Source organism: Solanum verrucosum, unplaced genomic scaffold (assembly GCF_900185275.1).
Source record: "Solanum verrucosum unplaced genomic scaffold, falcon-dt-bn FXZP01000106.1, whole genome shotgun sequence".
NCBI lineage: Eukaryota > Viridiplantae > Streptophyta > Magnoliopsida > Solanales > Solanaceae > Solanum > Solanum verrucosum.
This window is the reverse complement of record NW_026020130.1, coordinates 906,668-930,021: the sequence shown is the minus strand read 5'-3', so window position 1 is coordinate 930,021 and position 23,354 is coordinate 906,668. Positions and strand designations below refer to the sequence as shown.

General features: G+C 33.8%; 1 protein-coding gene across 2 annotated transcripts; it reads right to left on the bottom strand.

Annotated features, from left to right (window-relative positions):
- Positions 1-4,366: 4,366 nt before the first annotated feature.
- Positions 4,367-16,254, bottom strand: LOC125827279 (uncharacterized). Of its 2 annotated transcripts, none has more exons than XM_049506597.1 (8): positions 16,004-16,254; positions 15,791-15,922; positions 15,613-15,693; positions 15,091-15,231; positions 14,365-14,421; positions 5,791-5,817; positions 4,810-4,905; positions 4,367-4,721 (listed from the first exon to the last, which is right to left on the bottom strand). In XM_049506597.1, exons 1-8 carry the CDS (start codon positions 16,208-16,210, stop codon positions 4,536-4,538), a joined length of 927 nt encoding a protein of 308 aa, XP_049362554.1. In that variant the 5' UTR covers positions 16,211-16,254; the 3' UTR covers positions 4,367-4,535. The 2 variants fall into 2 exon arrangements, with proteins under 2 accessions (XP_049362554.1, XP_049362553.1); XM_049506596.1 differs by having other exon boundaries at positions 4,512-4,721; positions 14,365-14,436; positions 16,004-16,219.
- Positions 16,255-23,354: the final 7,100 nt, after the last annotated feature.

The window sequence follows — 23,354 nt, the reverse complement described above, 5'->3', positions numbered from 1 at the left end:
GTATCAGTATATGAAATAACGGTGTACTGGTAGGATCACGTAGCTACTCTAGTAAGCGAAATATACACAAGTAATTACAACACGGTAAACACACATATACAGAAACGCAATAATTCAGTTATCATTTAGGAGTAACATACAATTTCCCAATATCAATGACAAGTAGATAAGAACGAAATAATCACAAGTGGTCCTCTCATGGAACGCACACCCAAACTGTTAGTGTATCGGAATGTGACACTCGATCCAATATACATGTGTCGGAACGTGTCACCCGATCCAATATATATGTCGAAATGTGACACCCAATCCAATATATGTGTCGGAACGTGACACTCGATCCAGTTAGCACAACCACAGTCATAATCGCACACATAATGAACAGCACTCATAGTCATACAATCAAGTAATAGGTTCATGGCATGTAATTGTTCTCACATAATCATTTTATTAGATTTGATTCACATTCCCTATTCATATACATGCACACATACAATGAAGTAACTAACCGGCATATATCACACAACAGGAAATTGAACCATCACCTACCTTGAAACCAAGCATGAATACTTCTAAGACACTTAAGCCTTCCCTTTCTTGAGTCTTTCAGCTAATTCTTGATCTAAAACAAGCAATTAATTGAAGGAACACTAAAGAAGGTCTAATTTACCCAGATAATTAAAAAAATAACCCAAGGCCAAACCCATGAACCTAATGTTCAATTAGGGCTTTTCCCACCATTAACTTCAGGCCAAAACCCTCTCACAATGATAACTACCCAGGTTTTAAATCTAAGAATTGAAATACGGATTAGGGGAGTAATTAACTTACCTTTAGTGCGAGAATTTATGGAAATGTGATAAGAAACTGTCTTGGGTTGTCCCTTAGCTCTTAAGAACGAAGTTTTGCAGACAATAATGTTTTTGGGGTTTTTCCCCGATTTAATTCGCGACTGGCTCGCCACAGCGTCCCTGCCCTGGAGGAATTAACCCCGCCCAGGTGGCTTGCACGGAGACAGAAACTTGGAATTTGAGTTCCAAGCTCCCATTTCACAACACACCTTCAAACTTGGACGTTTTAAAACTACCCTTTCACTCCAAGATCAGTTTCGGGAGTTCTACTCGTCCGAATTCGATTCCCTAAAGTCGCACAGGCTCTTTAACGTCTTGGCTATCCACTCACGTGATCAAACTCATAATTAAATCCCCAATCCATTACCGAATTGCCCTAGACCTCACCTGACTCAAATTTCACCAAGTCTGGCCTAGGCTAGAAATTTCCAAGTTACTACTCAAAAGTTTTCTGGCCCAAATTCCTTCCCCATTTGTTTTCCATAATGACGGGAACATGTCGATACATATCCCATTGGAAAAATTGAAAGAACACGTAATTGAGATAAAATTAGTCAACCTAAAACTAGTTAATTTTGTACCCAATTGGTATGCATTTGGTATCAAACTTATATCCCATTGGAAAAATTGAAAAAACAATATGTAATTGAGATTTCAACTAAATTAGTCAGCCTAAAACAAGTTAATTTTGTATCCAATTGGTATATATTTGGTATCCAATTGATATCCCATTGGATAAATTGAAAAACGAACATGTAATTGAGATTTCAATTAAATTAGTCAGTTTAAAACAAGTTAATGTTGTACCACTTGGCATACATTTGGTATTCAACTGATATCACATTGAAAAAATTGAAAAACCACCATGTAATTGAGATTTCAACCAAATTAGACAACCTAAAACAAGTTAATGTTGTATCCAATTGGTATCCAACAGATATCCCACTGAAAAATGGAAAAATCAAATGTAATTGATATTTCAACCAAATTAGACAATAAAAAACAAGTTAATGTTGTATCCTATTGGTATACAGTTGGTATCCAACTTGAAATTTTATAACAAAGACTAAAATTAAAAATGTATGAAATTGATAGCCAATTAGTATAAATTTGGGAAGAATAAATCTGACAATGTAAAAAATGCATATTATATTTTGTTGTCAAAAAACTGTAGCAAAAGAAATATACATCATCCAAAATCAATACATGTAAAAATTAAAAGTTTAAATTGCAATCAACTATTTCAAAGTTCATTTCCTTGGTCTTGGTGTAGGATAATTGCTAATATCCTAAGCATGTTCTTTTGCTAAGCGAGGTCCACCAAATTTTCTAGCAACCATTCCAGTTACTTCACTCTCACTAATTTTGCCATCAGCGTTCTTGCTTTTTCCATATTCTCACATGATTGTGGTGTAGCTTTTACGGGGGCACTTTGCATCAATGTGAATGAGACTCATATCAAAAACTTCATTGCTAATATGTTTAGCGAAGCGACATGCGTACAGTCCACAATCGCTGAAATAACATTGAAGAAAAAAATTAAGAAGAAAAGTGAATTACTTATTATGAACAAAACACAATAAAATAGGAATACATACTTTGAGCTTGGATCTTGTTGAGGCACATTCTTTATAAATACAACTTTGAGCTTGGATTGAGACTTGTCAATATATGCAGGTAGTTTATTGGAATAGAGGTCCAGCCTTTTACCATAAAATCTTGTGCTAGCTAAAAATAGTGATATAATTGTGGCAAGTTTATCAACTGTTTTCTCCACATTCCTCTTGTGTAGATCTCCTCCCATCATTGAATCATATTCATGTGGAAGAGTTCTGCTGATTTTTTGTTTTTTGAATGAAGAAGACGCAGTTGATGATGGTGAGAGAGATAAAATCAGTTCTCTGTAAAAGAGGACCATGGGGTGGGGGTGGGGTGGGGGGTTTGCGTGTGGGTAAAAGAGGAAGGTGGGGGTGTGAGTGGGGGTAGCCGTGTGAAAACTGGTAAAAAAATTCCTAAAATGGTCTAAGAGATAATGACAATTGATTCTCCAATATTAATGTTATCCCTAAAATGGTGTAAGAGATAATGACAATTGATTCTCTAATATTAATGTATTTCTCTTACTTATAAATTATAATGTAATTATAAAAATAATAACTAATTAATAAAATAAATTAAATTAAATTATATATTAAAACTAATCTGTTAATACTTGTAATTAAAATGTTACAAGTAGTAATATAAAAAAAGTACACCTAAAGGCTTTAATATTAAGCCTTAAATAGATATGTGGGGTGATTTTCCTTTTCTAAATTGTTCTGTTTACTAGGAAAAACAAACCTCGACTCTAAGAAAAATAGAATTCTTTTCTTTACCTCTACTTAATTAATGAAAAGATTGTTCTACATTTATTGTTTTTGTGCAGCTAAGTTCAATGAGTCCAGCCCGAAAACAGATATTTTTTGTCAACCACATAACAAAAGGGACCCTCCCTAATAACATATACGAAAATAGACACTTCGCCTAGAAATAGACAAATTATTCGAAACAGCTATTAACTGTCTATTCCACTGCAATATAAAACTCAAATATTTTAATTGGTTCGCCCATAAATGGGGAACTACAATTTTTTATTAGTTTTTCACATTAAGGAATATCTTTTCTAAATTTTAAGTGTGTTATTACGTCTATTTGATACATAATAATAAAAGTATAAAAAACTGAGAGTAGAATACAATCAATTGTATAAAAATTACAAAGCTCGACATGAACAATGATTCCACTTAAAACCGGTTTCTCTACACAAACTATATCTTAGTGTCATGTGACGTGGAGCAATGTCTATTTCATTTCTACTATATGCTTAGTACTATTGGATCCAGAATTTCTAAGATTTTATGTATCAAAATTTTATAACTCAATACCACGCATATCACAAAATTTTATGGCATGCGAACAAATTTGGAATTTTAAAATTTGAGAATATTTTTCAAAAACAAACTTCAAAAAAAATAATTGGGAGGGGGTTAGGGGGTGGGAGGGTAAAAAATAAAAAAAAATCAAAATTGGGGAGGGTGGGGGCTGGTAGGGGAATAAGGGTTAAAGAAAATGAAATTTTTAATTTTTTTCAAAAACAAACTTAAAAAAAAAATGGGGAGAGGGGTGGGGTAGTCAGAATTTTAAAATTTGAACATTTTTCAAAAATAGTTTTTAAAATGGTTAATTATTATTTTTTAATGAGGAGGGTCAGGGTAAGAAAGAAATTGTAACTTGAGATAGGAGGAGAGTTTTGCAAAATGTTTTCCTTAAATTTTGAAGGGAAAATGAGTTGATTTGGAAAATATTTTTCAAAACATTTAAGTCAACCAAACATGAGAAAATTGGAAAAAAAAAATCATACCAAACACACCCTACTGATCTCCTGACCTACCACTGGACCTCACATACTCTTTTCTTCTTTCTGAAGGACTTGGCCATAACACTGCAGTCAGGGCCAGGTGATGTCAACTAGGGTAAATGTAACTTAGTTTCTGATGCTCTCTGAGAGATTAGAGAGTGACATTATTTAAGTAACCCCTCTTATGTATTCTGACATATTCTGCTGCTGCAAAACAATGAGAAGGGGAACTTGTTGAGTTAAAAAAATCATATGGTCCCCCAAGTCAGTGGCTAAACAACATGGTCTCACAAAGTGTTCTCTATCATATCAATACAATAGCCAATTGATCTTCTTGAAGTCATGGCCTCTGCTAGTCTTGATCGAGCCTCATGATGATGACTTAATAGTGACAAAGTGGTAAGTATAGCCCATCTTACCAGAGAGTCGGCTTCATTCTCATTGTAGCATAACCACCGTAGCACTCTGTCCAACTGCCCACAGTTAATGGAAAAGCAGTCAGCTACTAGTCCTACTTAGGCTCCACATCCATAAAGCAAAATATTATAGACAGCATGTCACCTTTTGAACATCTGAGTGAAGTAATTCTGAGTATCCAAATACCAGGTGCTCTGCTGCTAACCCTCCTAGTATCACACACAAGAATCTGTTCAAAGTCTGCTAAACAAAAACTACAAGTTATTTTATTGAGACTTACTCAACACCTTATTGAGTTTTAGACCGTCCATATTAATACTGGTGAAAAGTGGCTTGGGTAAAATATGGATTGGGTAAAAATCATTCAGACCCATTTTTATATCCTAAAGCCATAAGCTTGCTGTAAAGATAAACTTTACCAACAAAGATCAGTGTTATAAGTTGTGAAAAAAGACCCTGTTATCAATGATCCCATTCTCGTTAAGTTAAAAGCTGTTCCTTTTTGAAACTCTCACAATAATATAATTATGCCACCAAAGAAGAGAATCAATAAGTTCAAGAATAATTATTTTTTTCCCAGCAATATAAGTACACAAAATAAGTTTCATTATATATTTGTTGAATAACTATAAAATTACTAATCATTTACTTCATCTGATATGAGAATTTTACAAAGAAACGGACCAGTGGGCAGTATGTGGCATACCCAATTTTACCCATATATATCCATATTTATATGGGTTAAATATGGGCTGAAGACCAAATTTTACCCATTTAAAATATGGGCAGGTTGAGCCGCTTAACAAAATACAGGCTCATTTTTTCCAGCACTATTTGTATCTAACTGAGTGTCATGCTACAAGCCTACAACAATGGCTGTAGCTATAATGCTACATTACAATATCAATGACGCTAGAGTTGGTCCATTAAGTGACTTAAATTCATTATATTTGTGGGTCAATGGTAATGGTCTGAAATAATGTTCACAGCTACACCTGATATAACACAAGAATTGAGGCACAACTTGGGACAGAAAAGTCAACCATCTCCAAATCAAATAATAATGATTTAAGGCTGGCAAACATTTATAAAAAGAAAAACAATCAAAATAGCAAGATATCTGACCTGGGATGAGATTTTTGCCCTGTTTTCCTGCAAACACATTGCATTTTAAGCATGGAAGTTGGAGTTATGGTTAGAAAAGCATGGAGACGTGAGTTACTAAAAAAACGTAATATTTCTACACAAAGGAATAATAATTAACTGCATTTTTCCACAAAGATCTTTAAATGTGAATGAATGTCGAAGTTCAATCATACATAAAGCAATTAGTTTTATACACCGGTGAAATAGCTTATTTGATTACAACATTCCTCATTAGTTTACGACATTTTCATGATAATAGGATTTCAATATGTGAAATCAAAAAGAAATTGAACAATCTAATGCACAGGGGAGGATGCCATTGGCGCACATCCAGAATTTTTATTTTTTATTTTCCGGTAACAAATGTAAATATTACCATTAACAACCAAACCAATACACCTAAAGAGCACCCAACTCCACAATACCTTCTAGGAAGGAGGCTATGTGAGTTAAGCCTCCAATATATCTCTAATTACATGAAAAACTGCTGAATTAAAGAGCCACATCTTTGGCCTTTCCTAGTCTTTCTAACCATATCTAATCTAACACTGAAACGTAGTTTGATCTGTGTAATTGTTGTATTTGTAGTCACAGTAGTTCCCCTGTACAGTTTCCAATTCCTGGCCTGCCACACATAATATACTATTGAGCCCCAAAGTGCTGCTATTATTTCCTTGTAAAGTTGCTTCCAGTGCCTCCTCCTAATTCTATTCAACACCTGTTTGACATCTCTTAATGGAATCTGCACTCCAGTCCATTGAGCTATTGCTGTAATGAGTCCTTTAGTCCAATCACATACAGAAAATAGGTGGTGTTGTCTCTCTACAGCCTGAGCATCACACAAACTGCATGTTATAGTATCCACTCGTATATTCATCCTTTGTAGTCTATCTTTGGTCAGCAATCTGCCCTGCACAGCTAACAACACAATGAAGCTATGCGTTGGTTGAGAGATTTTATTCTATATCAACCCTGCAATCCTCAATTTACTCTTCACTCTATACATTGATGCATAATTAGCTCCTTCATATTAGACCCCATGTACCCATTTAACCCACAGTACATCCTTCTTGACTATTAACTGCCATAACAGTTTACCCACAGATGTCACATTCCACAACTTGCTTCCTTTAATATTTAGACCAGCAAACTTCTTAGGCACACAAACTTTATCCCAAGCTACTAATGTTGTCTTCCTCTTGTCCTCAGAGCTGCCCCATAGGTACTCTCTACATTTCTTATCAACTTCTTGTAACACACTTTGGGGTAGTATAAACACAGAACCCCAGAAGCTATGAATAGCAAACATAACTAAGATAATCACCTGCAGCCTTCCTGCATAGGATAACTGTTTCAATAGTGATCTTCTCGATCAGTTGATGACACTCCATTTGCTCCATTTCTTAGAAGATAATGGTAGTCCAAGGTACCTAATAGGAAATGAGCCCTGCAAATATCCTATTCTTGACAACAATTGGCTTTTAGTGTTGTCATCCACCCCTGTCATGAATATATTTGACTTGTCCATATTTGCAACTAAACCAATGACACTACTGAAATGTTGCAAGGGTTCCATTATTCTGCTTACTGATGAAACATCCCCTTTGCAAACTATCATCAAATCATCTGCAAATACTAAATGTGTCAACTTGACTTTCTTACACATTGGATGAAACTAAAATTTAGGCAACTCACTCATACACTTCAATGCCCTGGACAAGTACTCCATTACAAGTACAAATAATAAAGGAGACATGGGGTCCCCCTACCTTAGTCCTCTTTTACCAGCAAAAAATCCATGTCCTTCTCCATTTACCTTGACAATGAACATAGGAGATGTGATGCAGGTCATGACAAGTTCTGTAAATCTATTTGGGAATCCATAGCCCTGCAAAGCTTCCTTTACAAATTCCCAGTTGACCATGTCCTATGCCTTCCTCAGATCAATTTTCATCAAGCATTTAGGAGATGTTTGTCTATTATAGTATCTGAATAGGTCATGACATATTAAAACATTATGCAACATTGATCTCCCCTAAACAAATGCAGATTGGTTGTCTGTCACTATGTGGGTTATAGCTTCCTTTAACCTCATACAAATTATTTTTGTTATGCACTTACACACTTACACAACACATTCCAACAAGAAATAGGTCTGAAGTGAACTGGCTGGCAAATTCTGGTACAGAGACTTTAGGTATTAAGTCAATATTAGTAGGGATTAAGTTGTTTCAACAGCTTACCATTCCCAAAAAACTCTAGGATAGATTCTGTGATATCTTTCCCACAACCTCCCAAGCTGACCTAAAGAACCCATTGCCATAGCCATCAGGTCCTGGGCTTTTGTTGCAGTCTATCTTGAACATTGTTGCCTTAACATCCACTTGTGTGAATTCCTGTTGCAAAGCTAGTTGTTGTTCTATAGAAAGGTGTAACACCCCATAACTAGAAAGAACTAGAAAAAAGTTAAAAAGTGGAAATAGTCATTTTTGGAAAGAATATAAAAATCTGGAAAATTTGTTAAGTATGTTAAGTTGGATTTTTGGTCAACTTCAAATGACCATAGCTTCTAACTCAGGATGAAGAGTTAGGTGTGTTTCCAGATATCGTAGGAAAGATCTTGGAATAATCTTTCCAACACCGCCGAGTTTGCGCGATTCTGAGTTCGTATGAGTGAGATATTCCCATTTGAAGTTGGTTGTACAAATAAGGAAAGTCTAATCCGAATTTTAGAAGGGCGTTATGGTCTTTTCCTTGCCCAATTATTTTATGACGTTTTTGGGTAATTAATTGGGGTCAAATAAGATTTTAGTCAGTTTAGAAAAGTTGAAGTTCACGCTAGGGCTTGGAGAAAAGAGAAAAGAGGAGAAAGGAGAAGAAAGTTCAAGATTCATCGTCTTCATAAGGAATCGCTTGTGGATTTCGTCAAGGGGTGATCCCTACGAGGTATGTGAGATCACATAGCGTTAGGTTAATTGACCCACGCGCCAAACATGTTTAATTCAGCGTATTTTTGTCCTAAAAAGATTGAGAATTTGATGTTCTTGAGTTGTATTCTTGAATTAGTTTCGTTCTTGAATTTGGGATGAGATTGAGGAGTTCTTGAAACTTAAATGTTGACTATTAGAGTTGCTTTGAGTTAGATTCTGGTGTATATGTTTTGGGTACCTGAATCAAAAGAGATATTGAGAAAAGAATCGAAATTAATCGAATTAAGGTCAGAAAACGAGTTGAAAAATTCGTCAGATTGCACCTGGGGAGGGGCTGGCGCGGTGCGCCCCATCTAAGCCAGAGGGACTGGGGAGGCACGCCAGCTATGCGCCCTTTTGCAGCCCCAGTAAGTTGGGGATGGCGCGGCGCACCAGGGACATGCCCGAATAGTCGTTTTCCACCAGTTTTTCATCGTTTAGCCCGTTAAAGTCTTTCTAAAGTGTACTAACACTTCCTATTGATTCTAACTACTCTAAATGACTTCTAAACATCTAGAAATCATCCAGAAACATAAACATGAATCATAAACTTGAATCCATAAATTCAAATTCAAGGAAACTTAAGAGTCAAGTCTAGGAAGTTCTTAAAATCCTTTCAAGAAGTCTTTTGCAAATGCTTTTAACTTTGTTTTAAGACTTAAAGTTCAAGTTGAGTAAAGAGTAAAGAGTAAAGATTGAAGTTCATTTCTTCAAAGAAGTATATGGGTACTATGTATTCCCAAAGAGTTTTAAAATATTTTCACATTTAAATAAGAACGGAAACTGAGATTTCCAAAGAGCCTTTGAGCTTGTTTTCAAAAAAAAGTAAACGCTTTCATATTGAGCAAGAGGGGAAACTTTGATTTCCAAGATAGCCTTTGAGCTAAGTTTTTGAGCAATTATCTCAAATCACAGAAAGAAGTATGTTTTTAAACATAAGAGCTAGTATCATATTTTTGGGAGTAGTATTGAGCACCGATATGGGGGAGAGTTCAGAGAAATCACAGCCCCCATAAACCATGTAGCCATCATGGATTGAAAAGGGTCATACTTTTTAGATGATTCTTTTAGTGCTTTTTAGCATAGAGTAGTGGATCCACTTAGTAGTTCAGGTTCTATACCCTCGGCAAGGTATAGGACGGCCCTGGCAGCGTGAGGCAAAACGATGTATCATCATAATAGCTTTTAAGTGATGGTTGTCGGTTAGAAAAACTCCCACAGAAGTAATTGTATTCTTATATACACAGTTTATTGTATTTTTACATACATTTCAGAGTATATGTATCTTTGCATACACACAGAGTTGACATCATGTTTTTAAACTACTTTTCTTTATATTGCACTTGTTTTAAACTGCTTTATATTGAAATCAGTTCAGTTATGTTAAGTTGAGTTGAGCGAGGTAAGTTCTTTAGTTTCCTTTCAAGCTTATATCTTGTTTTAGAATTCCCCTCGCATACTCGTACATTCAATGTACTGATGCAATTTGGCATGTATCTTATTATGATGCAGACACAAGTAACCAGGATCAGCATCCAGCTCATCGTTGATCCAGTTGAGTACTCAGAGTCTTGTGGTGAGCCTCCTTGCTTCTGGAGGATCCCTTTTATTGCTTTCAGTTTTATTATTAGTTCATTAGGCTGTCGTGGGTCTTGTCCCGACATCCATCTCAATTGTTTTAGAGGCTTCATAGACAGTCAGATGTTAGCTCTTTAGTCTTTTCATTGTCATTATCTTATGTTGAGACTTGAGTTTGCCTTAATGGCAGTTGAATGTTCATTCAAGCATTCCAGTTTATTACATAGATTTATCCTTGTTGAGTTAAGTCTTCTGCTAAGTAAGTAAGACAGTCCAAGGGTTCGTTTGGGGCCAGCAATGGTTCTCGAGTGCCAGTCCCACCCAGGGTATAGGCTGGGGAGTGACAAAAGGATAGGACCATTACTCAAGAAAGATGTGCGAGCTGCCTCCTTATTAACTTTTTCCTTCCCCAGTAGCTCCTCATAAAATTTCACAAATATGGTAGCAATCGCCTCCTGATCATACTGTCATTCTACTTGGTCATCTCTTACTTGTGTTATTGCTTGTTGGAGTCGTTGATGTTTTATCACAGAGAAGAAGTATCTCGTACAATCATCACCCAGTTTCAACCATGTGGCCTTACTCTGTTGCTGAAGAAACCTCTCAGCCATATAGGAAGTGTACCTGTACTTGTCATGTTTAACCTTCTCCTCTTCCTGCAAAGACTTATTCAGAGGGTCAATATGAAGTTTATGTTGATCTTCTATCAATGCATCCCTATCTTCACTTGCTTTAGTAACTATGTTCCTGAAATATTGTGTATTCAGCTTCTTCAGACATGGTTTCAATAATTTTAATCTTTTCACTACTTTCCATATTTTGCATCCCTCCACGTGTGTGGTCCATACTGCTCGGCTTTTATCATTGCGTTGTGGATGTTGAGACCAAACATTACAATACTGGAATGCTCTCCTTGTTCTAATAGTATGATTCTGTAGATAAACCTTTGCAGGATAGTGGTCACTTATACCTTCAGGTAGATAAGATGCTCCACATGAAGACATAGTGTTCAACCAAATATAATTGTTGAACATCCAAACAATCTTTGAATAAATCATATTCCATGTACTTCTATCATTCTATGTTTACTTTTTCCCTTGATGGGGTAGTTCTATCAAGCCACTTACATCAATAGTCTTGAAATTCGGCAACTTCCGTCCAAGAGACAGGGTAACCTCCCAGACTATCATCAACGCATAACACTAAATAAAAAATCACCCAGTAATAACCATGACTCTCAACAAATAGAGCTTTGCGTTTTTATTTCCATCCACATACCTCTTCTTTCCTCTCTGGTGTTGTATGCATACACAATTGACACCCCAAACGTTAGTTGAAGAGGAGTGTGACAGACCTTGCAAGTCAGTATTTGGGCAGATCTTTCCACGAACTCCACCTTATAGTAATCTGGTCTCCAAACTGACCAAACTAGCAAAATTCTTCCATTATAGTGCGACTCTAAGTTGGTTAGGAATTGCCAACCTGCAAACATTTTCTTCACCACTTTCTCCATATTTTGGCTTTTCACCTTTGTTTCAACCAGCCCAATCAATCCCACTTTTTCCTTATTGCAGAGGAGTAACACCTCCTTCTGCTTATTCAGGGCATTGAGCCCTCTCACATTCCAGCATAGCATGCTAACCATTCCCTACTGGGAACATGGTTTTGCCTCCCATTGTTTGTACAGATTTTGGAATTGAGGTATTTACCTCAATGGATTTGTTCAACATCTTGAACAAATTATTACTAGTGACTTGTATTTGATGTGGACTTTGGCTCTTTCTGGTCTTGAATGGTGTTACCCAACCCTCAGAAGATGGCCTCCCTTGTTCAACCTGTTGTTGTGTATGTTTTGTATGTTGTCCTCTAAGTTGTACAACCTGCACTTTTGTCTTCTCTCCAGTTTTTAAATCAGCTCGTTTATCCTCTTTAACTTCACTGCTTTGTCCAACTTGTGTAGGTGCCTTACCCTGCTTCTCATTTTCCTTTGTTACCCCTTCCTATTTGCAGGATTCTTCCTTCTACATTCATCAGTGGAGTACCCATATTTATCACAAAACCTGCAATGAGTTGGCTTCTAGTCATACACAACTTTTTGTTCTATCACCTTCCCTTTTACATTCTTGAAACACACTAGTTCTGGAAGATTGGCCCCAAACTCTACCTCAACTAGGATTCTAGCAAAATTAAGTCTGCTTCTTTTCAGTGTTCTGATCTGCCATCAATAGTTCCCTATCTTGCTTAATCCTATTGGACTCCAATACTTGAAGTCCAAACCTGGGAGTTTTATCCAAATTGGAACAGAATCCAATTCTTCCTTTGTGAATTCCATATCCATAGACCATGCTTTGACAATAAATGGCTTATTATTAAAATGGTAAACTCCCCCTCTTTCAACAGCTCCTCTTTTCCTTCAACTGAATCAAACCTTACTATTATGACTCCATTTTTCAGCATCGCCATCTTGTTCAACCCAAATTTTCTGGATGTATCCATTGATTACATTGAATGGAGGGTGTACACCCAGAACATACACACCACAGCATTATTCCAATAGCTAATTTCAGACTCAATGTCTTCTAAATCAATACCAATAATCGACTCCTCACCATGTTTCTCCAGAACAATGTAGTCTAGCTTGACCAACATTGGATAGTTTAGAAATATCAAATGTGTCCCACGCTGTTCTGGTCTTTGGCATCTGCACCAGTTCCTCTTCTTCTTCATCAGCCCATGCTTTCATTCCACTTCCAGATGGAGACCCTTGTCTCGAAGGTTGTAGATGAACGATTTCGGCCCAATGTTTTTGTGCTATTGCATGGTTTTCTTTCTCCGTATCATTACCCTTCTGCGCCGCTAACTGAGTTACTTTCTCTACCTCTTTCTACCGGTTTATTGTTGCACTAGATTCAGATCCAATTTCGATCTCTTCCTGGAGTTCAAGCAGCTGTGCCTTTTCCCCCTTTGTTGATTTCCTTTTGTTGCTGCTTCCTGAGCCATTAGAGCCTTCTGCGATGGAGCACGAGCTCTCTTCCCCATGGCCAGCACACGTTAGTAACCCATGCCAAGAGAGAAGGACTCATCGAGAAAAACTTTTTCCCAAATTAATTTGATTCCTTTATCCAGAAATATAATATGGTGATAGGCCAAGATGGTACTCAAAGATAGCCTATTACAGTTTCCTCCCTAGCATCTCATAAAATTCAAGTATTTGTTCAATATTTTCCAGTATGCTACTCTTAACCAGAAATTCAAATTTTATAGACGTTTATTTCCAAGAGTTGCATAGATGGCAGTGGCGGAGCTAGGATTTCTAATGAGGGGGTCCAAAATTTGAAGAACTAAACACACGAACTAATCGAAGGGGGTTCAACATCTACTATATATACATAAAACATAGTTTTAACCATGTATAAATAGTAATATTTTCCACCGAAGGGGGTTCGGATGAACCCCTAACAGAAGGTTGGCTCCGCCCCTGATAGAGGGATGGCTCTCCAAAACTGCTGTTATCTTTTAACTATCCTTTGGCTCTCTATTAATAGAAACTTTTTCCAGTTAATTTACCTAGAGGATGACTGTGAAAAGCTACTAAAATGGAAGAGACTCACACGGTCTAATTATGTCTACAAAATAATGATCATTTACACCAACACTGTCCCTGACATTCATTCCGCATAGGGCGAAGGGTTAAAAATGCCCATGAACTATGCAAAATGGGTACAATTTTACCCTCCATTAATAGTTGGGATCATTACTGCCATCGACGTTTACTTTGTCTTATTTATTTTCTGATTTCTTTTTTTAATGATCCCGTTTGCTGAATTGGCAAATAAGCGCATATTTGAGCCACTTTGGTAACGGCAATGCTAGTGGTCATCTCAACTAGTAACAGAGGGTAAAATTATACCTTTTCTTCAGGGACATTTTCAGCCCTTCACCCTTCCACATATCTTAGATGAATCCCGGTAGCTTCAAGCTAACATATTTAACAAGCCATTCTTACCTTGCTTTTTAGCTTGCCCTGGGTACACCGTTTGCTTGATATAGTATTAATATCAACCTGCACAATTTGGACCTGAAATGAATGACTATGCATTGAAATACAACTGACAATAGAAACTAACCTAATTTAAAGATCTTCCTCTCTATAGTGCAACAACATATGTATGGGAAGTAGTTCATCTTGAGAAGCTAACAAAGGCTAGTAAGAATTGATTTAAAAAATCGACGTGTAATACCTGTGTGCCTAGGGATGCTTAAAGTAGTAATTATTGAGGAAGAAATACCACAAGCAAAATAGCAGCAACTACAAGAGACAAATATGCAGATTAATCCCATTGCATAATTGGGAGTGTAGTCAGCAAAATTGCATGAATGCTGCTCCTTCACTCTAAAGAAAAGAAAGCATATGGACATGGTAGGGAACATGCTAACTTTTTAGCTAGTAAGCACTTGTTTCAAAACCTACATTAGTTTGTTTAAGAGAGCATAGACGCCATGACATTCCAAAAGGCATTCAACTCATACATTATTTAATATTAAAACAAGCAATTATGGAACAAGGAATTCAGATAGGACATAAATAGATGGAAGTCATGCCAAAATTTCTAAGGTACTACAGTAAACCAAAGAGATTAAAGAAAAGTGAAATAAAATAAATCCTACAGCCATATGTTGCCATGACATGGTGTTTATACAATTATCATAGTAACTAATACAGCATTCTTACTTCTTTGAGAAATTCAAAGCCAAGAAACTGCACATTTCCCTGAGCAAATTTGTCCTGTGTTATATCTTGTAGACTAGGTACTTCATAGCTTCTTGGTAAGACCCCCACCAGGTAACCAACCAAAAAATGCCCCACCTCATGCTGCACAAAATGCACCTTTTAACCTACAGCTAGACTATATGAGCTCCATGATTTAAAATGTTCCGAACAAACAATGCGAAAATTAGTTGAATGAAGAGAGAGCAGTTCGAGAAAACTTACAACAACAGAGAGACTCGCCATGTACTTGATATTCAATAGTGTACACACATAGTAGCTACTAACAGAAGAATAAAAGCTTGTATGCATATAGACATGCCTTAAATTTGTCAAATAGAATTCCATATAAAGCAAGTGTCACCACTTGCCTATGAATTGGGTCATTTAAATATTGTTTTATGAACAATTACATGTTTGCCTGTGATAGCCATTTGTCTTTGTTCCTTTCATAAAAAAAATCATCAAACTATTAACAAGTCTTACTTGCAAACACATTTGATGATCTTCATAAGGGGAATTATCGGTTTCACTCCCCATAGCATCTTCCATTCCCGATAATAAGACCTACATGAATATAATCTAGCTAAGCCAAATATTTGAATAAAAAAAAATCATGGCATGTGGATTAACAAATAGAATTAAAAATAAGAAGCTGACATACCTCCTCATCTGATATAGCAAACTTGATGCTATATTTGATTGAACACATAATTGTGTCAACTAAAGATTCAAAAGACGATGAATCAACCATAGATAGTTGTTGGGTATTGATTGCTGGTATTATTTTAGGCACCTCCATTACAGTGAACGAATCAGCATAACTATTACTCCAGCAAAGTGCTTGTAATGGCAAGTTTTGAAAAAAAATAATTACCAATTTGGCAGAACCGAAGCCAAGTAGGGCTCGGGGCATGTGCTGTAATTGCTTCAACAGAGAGTTAGCAGCTTTGTAATTTCGGTTTGCTAACTCTTTATCAAACTTTCTGAGCACTCTACGTCGTCGCATTGCTTCTGAGTCCTTCTCACAAGCATTCGCCTGAATCACCGGAACTGAAACTTGTCTCACCCTCGCCAAATTCATGGAACGGTCTGCTTGGTTTTACTGCATATAACAGAAACTATTTCAATTTGCATTCATGAGATATGCACCAAACAGTTGAATTTTCTGTCCCTACCACGCGAGCTTGGAGGCTGAGACACAACTAAATAAAAAAAAATTATAAAATCAATACACATTCTCCTTATCCTCTTAATTCATTTTTCTTCTTGTCTTGTTATACTCTTTCCTCTCATTTTTACTCATTTTCTACTTTTTAATACTTGTTGTTAATACATAGAGTACATGAAATCAAATTTAAATTTTTAAAACATAATTAAGAAAATTAATTTAATAAAATAAGCCTCTAATACAAACACAATTAAATTCATATATAAAAATAAATTTATAAAACAATAATGAAACACGTGTTATTAAATTGTACATTATATATTTAGGGATATTGGATATAGAAAGCATTATTATTATTATTATTATTATTTTTATTTTTTATTTTTTTTTATTATTGTTATTATTATTATTTATTATTATTATTATTATTATTATTATTATTATTATTATTATTATTATTATTATTATTATTATTATTATTATTAGGCTATTGGTCATAGAATTCAAACATTTTTTTATTTTGTTCAAAATTTGTGACATTGGAGTTTAAGATAGAGTTGTGTTTGATTGTATCTTTTGAACCAAATATTTAAAATAATATTTATTGTTAAATATAGTTAAATACAACTTCAAAGTAAAGTGAATTGGAACATAGATTATAAAATGTTTTCCAAATTTGAAATAAAACTTCAATTTTAAAAAATTATAAAATTCAAATTTTCATAACCACACAATAATTCTCAGATAAAGTGAAATTATTACCAAAAAACCGTTCAAATGAATCCTAAAAATAGAAATTAAGTTGATACAGTTTAAAAGGTAAAAAAAAAATATTGAAGTTTTATAAATGAAAAATAAGAGATATAACAGGCAATTTTTAAAATACAAGTAATCATTGAAAGAATCAACTCAAATTATTATTTTTATGTTCATACTGTCTAATTAGGGCTTGACACGTTTTTATTTTCATTTGTCATAGCAAAAATTTTATAAAAAGTTATCAAATTCAATAATCATGTATTGATCATAAAAAATAAATTCAAAATTCACGAAAAAAGAAAAAGAGTAAAGAAATAAGATAATTGGGATAGAGAAAATGAAGGAGGAGATTATATACCAGGTGAGAATTAGATCATCACCAACAAGTGAGCATTTTAAAAAAAAAAAATAATAACAATCAAGAAAATAGAAAAACAAATATTTTGGAAGAAGAGTTAAAAAGAAGAAAAATTAATGATGGTTGAGTGAAATTAATAAGGAAGAAGATAAAGAAGAGGATTAAGATGTATCTTCGCTACCTTGGCAAGTGGATCCCATATATGTCTGCTCAATTAATTAAATTCTCTCTCCGTTCAATAATAATGGTGTATTATACTAAAAATATTTTTAATAATACTTGACTAATTTTAAAAATCAAGAGATTATTTATTTTTTGTGTCTATTTTACCCTTTCTATTAAATATTATTTATCATCTAACACACTTCTTAAAACATCTATATATCTATCTATATAAAAGGAGAAGAAAAAACGCCACATGTCAGCGCCATAAATTTTCAAAATTTTACATAATAAATAATTAGATATTATACAACTATTTAAATACACACTATTAAATAAAATAGACACATATCATCAACTCACACAAATGATGACAAATGTCAATATTTTTTAACAACAGATTTAATACTAGCTAAAATAAGATAAAAATAAGATTTATAATACCAACTAAATTTATTTTTAAAAAATTATTTTTATAACTTATGACGAAATAATGAAAAAGAATTGATTCATCATGTCATTTAGGAAAAAAATATTTCAAACAATAACAAAGAAGAAAGTGTTTTTGCATTGAGATAAAAAATGTATTCACTTGAGACTTTTTTTAAAAGATTCTAGAACTCCCTTTCACTCACGTTGTATCAATTTGTTGTAATATATACTTATTAATTAAAATAATCTCAATATAACATGCATTAATTAAAAATAGAAAGAAAAAAAAACTTTTAATCCAAAAAAAAAAGAGAGTAAACAATGGGAAGAACACACGTCCTTTGGCAAAAAGCACAAAATTAGTCATTATTAAATACCTAAATAATTAATTCAAAATTTAAATTTCAAAAAATAACTAACCTTATACTTAAAAATCATTTAAACCTTATAACCCACATCTTTAAAATAATGTTATTCTTATCTTCATCACCCACACCTTCTTGAAACCAACTATTCAAAATACAATCCAAACATAGCAAACTAACATCACAACAAAAAAATGAATTGCACTCGCTAAGATCATAAAAAAAAATTGATAGTTAGTATAAGAATGTATTGTATGTTTATATGCCCTATATTTTAATTGTTTTATCTGACATTGTTTTTGTATGAGTAAAGTAATCACTATCCTCTCCAATGCGATAATGAAGAAGAATAAACTAATGATAGAGAAATGAAGGTATTCTGAAATATTTTATGACAACGGATTATTTACGCTATCTTTGAATATTTTAAGTACATGAATTACTATTTTGATAATTGTTTTCTCCATCTCCTATTTTATTTTTTCATAATTTAGTCCTACTCTGTTCATTTTTAAAGCAAGTATTAAAATATTTCCTTTTATGTGATTTTAGCATATATTGAACTCAATTGGTATTCATATTTGGTTGTCGTTCCTCTATTATGTTGATTTTGTATTAGTCGTAGTTTAAAAATTTTAAATGAAAGATTTTGGGTTGTGGATCGTCCATGTGGACCGACTCGACCCAAACTTCTTGTCAGTAAAAGGGATAAGTATTAATTTAAAATAAGGGAGGGAACAGTTAATATAACTGTTCCAACGTAAACAAATCCTTATTTTAAATAGATGCTTTAAACTCTTAACAGAAAAAGAAAGAAGAACACCAAAAACTCAAAAGAGAATAAGAAAATCTTCTTAGATTAAAGACACACAACATAAAGAATATTTAGTTTGTGACACACTATCTTTGTTTCCTAGTGATTCAAAGAAGAATTTGGAGAAAATCATTTAGTTCGTGAATTTTATTCGGCTACAACAATCAAAGGTACACAAATCTTGTACCGAATGTTGTTTAAATTCTTTCATTGGTATCAGAGTCATCGTTAATTGTTCAATGATTATGTAGTATTCATTGAAATTATGTATTGATTGATAGTGTGTTATAAAAAAATCTTGTGTCAAGAATATTTATATGAAGATCAGTATATTTTTTTTGAAACTATGGTTAATTCGAACTCATCTGTTAGAAGAAAAAAATGATTTTGATTGTAAATCTAAGAACAAGCCTTCGATTCTTCAACTTAGTGTTCTGACGATGAAGTGTTTGTTTTCTTTTGTTGGGAAAACAATCAAAGATGATCAGTTTTTTTTTTTTTGTTTTTGATAAAGAATAAAGTTTTTTTTCTTTGTCGTGGATGAAACATTTTTTTCTTCAGTTTGTTCTTTTGAAGTTCTTTTAAATCTAAATATAAGATGAAAAGTTGAATAAGATTAGAGTTGTAAAGGAAAAGGAGTGTTATGGATTTTAAATGATCTTGAACTATTTTTTTAGTTTTTGTACTTTCTTTATTGGAAGAGGTCAAATAAAAAGTTTAAAAAAAACATTAAATACAATGTGCTTTTAGAACAAGGAGACTGGTACACATGTATTTATTATAGTACTATGGAAGGCTTATTTTTTTAAGAAAAACATTAGTTGCCTTCTTTTTTGCTAGACAGTTGTAGTCATTTAAAAATATTCGTTTGTCATCTGATGTGACATACATTCATATTTACTTAAGGTAGTAAATAGTGTATTTGTACAATGGATAGGAATTAAACAATAAAAAGGTTTCTTATTCAAAGCATGTGAAATTTATGTAATAATTTTTATTATTTTTTTGGGATCTAGTCAAAACCTTTTGGGATATAGACTTTGTATTATCTTCTTTATTTTATAAAGAAAATTGAACAATTGCTTTTGACTATATTATGATTTTAACTATGTGTATTAAAATTGGTCTTGATAAATTCGCTTAGCCCTTATGTTCCTTAAACAATTCCTCATCTCCTACGAGAAATTTGTGACATATGTTGTCACATTAAATGGTATTAACCATATTTTCATTTTGTTTCCATTTCAGATATGATTGAACGGAAATATGCTCAAATTACTCCAAGTGGGATTTCTCAAAGTCGAGCAAAGAGACAAAGTAGAAGAGCAAGTCGCCGTAAGACATTTCTGAGGGCGTGAAATAATATAGATTGATGTCCCAAGAGCGACACAAAATCTATCAAGGAATCAAATGGCCATTCGAAGGGAAAAGAGAAAAAATTTAAAGAGTTTAAGCCTTTGAAGATGTCCCCTAATATTTCAGCACGTGATTCTATTCACCTTTTTAAATAAATTAGGTTGAACTAGCTGATTATAAGGAAATTTCAGTTTGGAGAGGCTTAGCTTATTTAACAGACGCTCTCTGTGAACCTTGGGGTAGTAGATTGACCGATGTTTATCATGACATTTGGCTCAGACAACCTTTTAGGGTGTATATTTGTTGTTTTGAAGACTTGTGAGAGGATTTTAGTCTTTGAATTACTTGTAATTTGTTATTGTTTATTTATTTTTCAAGATATGAATTATGTAATCTCTTTTTTCTCAATTTATATTATTAGACTTAAAAATCCTTATTATGAAATTCTTCAATATATTAATTATAGACGTTAAGAAATTAGATTTGAATTTTGGTTAAATATTTAATTTGTAGATGATGATTGAATGCATACGTGTCTTTTCGATTTTACATTAAATATGAAATCTTTGATTTGCTTAAATGTGTATGTCGCATGCATAATTGATTAAAATTATTGTCTTATTATATCTCAATAACGGATGTGGCATCAAAAAGTATCATTGTTGACTTAAACAAAGGTGAAAATTTTAATGGTGACAATTATGACATCTTGAGTCGTAAAATATGGTATGTACTAGAAGAGCAAAATGTTCTGGAAGGTATAAATCATGTTTTGAATCAACCAGATGAGGGTAATTATGCACAACACAAACGGGATCTTAAAGCTTACAAAGCTTGGAAAAAAACTAATTCCATTGCACGTGGAATAATAGGTAGTTATATGGTTGATGACCTCATACATGAATGTGAGGAATTTCCTACTGCTCATGATATGTGGGCACATTTGCGAGGAACATATGGGGTACATCTGTAACTCGCCTCCGACAGTTGACTATCAAATTTGGCACTTACAAAAAGCGTCATGATCAGAATATTAAATAACACCTTAGGGTGATGTCAAACATGATAGTTCAACTCAATAGTGTTGTTCATGTTCTTTCAGATGAGCAACAAGTCCAGACAGTGATTCGATCTCTTCCCAGTAATTGAGAACATTTGAAGGTTAACTTGACCCATAATGATAGCATCAAAACTTTTTCTGATGTTGCACGTCATGTTGAACTTGAAGACGAGCACCTTGGTACTGCTAAAGCTACTTCTAATGCCTGGCAGAGTCAAGTGGTACAAAAACAAGAAAAATTGGAAAAGGAATGGGAAAGACAAAGAGACTGGATAAGGACCCTCTAAGAAAAATAAGAAGTCAAATTCCAATAAAGGAAAATGTTTTTTTAAGAAGAGAGACAAGAGCAAAATAAAGTAACCGTATAAGGTAACATTTCTAAACGCATCTAGTACTACATATGTTTCTAGCACTTTTTTACTAACTGAATCTTATCCTATGTGAATTGTAGACTCAGGATCAACTGACCACATGAGTCGAGATCGAGAAGCGTCTGTGGAGTTTCATCGAGTTTCATCTAAATCAAGGTGGATTTATGTGGGAAATAATGCGAAATGAAAAGTCAAAGGGATAGGCACTTGCAAAGTGGACTTGCGTGGTGACCGTTCATTGATGTTGCATAACATCCTATATGCTCCAGAGATTCGACGAAACTTAGTATCTGTGTCTGTTCTATTAGATATTGGTTTTGATTTACTTTTTAGTTGTAATTGTGTTAAAATAACTCTAGATAGTATTTTATATTGTTTTGGACTTCATTATGACTGTTTTATCGTTTTAGATTGTAATTCTTCAACTTATGACTATTATGTTGACCATTGTGTAATGACATGTTATTCAAGTATCAATGATATTAATGTTATTACATGACATGCAAGATTAGGACACATCGGACAAGATAGAAAGAATAGGTTGGCAAAAGAAGGACATTTAGGTTCTTTCACCAAAATTGATATGCCAACTTGTGAAAATTGTCTTACTAGAAAGATTATGCGTAAACTATTTGGGAAGGCGAAGAGAACTGAGTTCCCACTTCAATTGATTCATTCTCATATTTGTGGTCCATTGAATGTGAGGGCAAGGTCTGGTGCTACATATTTCATTACATTTATTGATGATTTCACGCGCTTTGGTTATGTCTATTTGATTTCTCATAAACCTGAAGCACTTGAGTGGTTTAAAAGATATATGAATGAAGTTGAAAATCAATTAGATAAAAGCATAAAGACTTTAAGAACCGACCGAGGACGTAAATATTTGTCAAAACAGTTTGAAAAATTATGTATTGAAAAGGGTATATTCAGACAGTCAATCACTCCTTATACACCTCAACAAAATGGTATAGCTGAAAGAAGGAACAGAACATTACTCCCTCCGTTTCACAAAGAATGACCTAGTTTGACTTGACATAGAGTTTAAGATAATAAAGAAGACTTTTGAATCTTGTGGTCCTAAATTAAAGTTATGTCAAATGTACAAAATTGTCCTTTAATCTTGTGGTCTTAAACATGCCACATGAAAAGTTGAAATTAAAATGTTACCAAAAAAAGAAATAGGTCATTTTTTTTTAAACAGACTAAAAAGGAAAGGAGGTCATTCTTTTTAAAACGGATGGAGTATTAGACATGACAAGATCAATGATGACGCAAGCAAATTTGTCTATCTCTTTCTGGGGAGATGCATTATTGACTGCAACTTACATATTGAACAAAGTGCCTTCTAAATTAGTGTCTTTGATGAGTCTACGATTT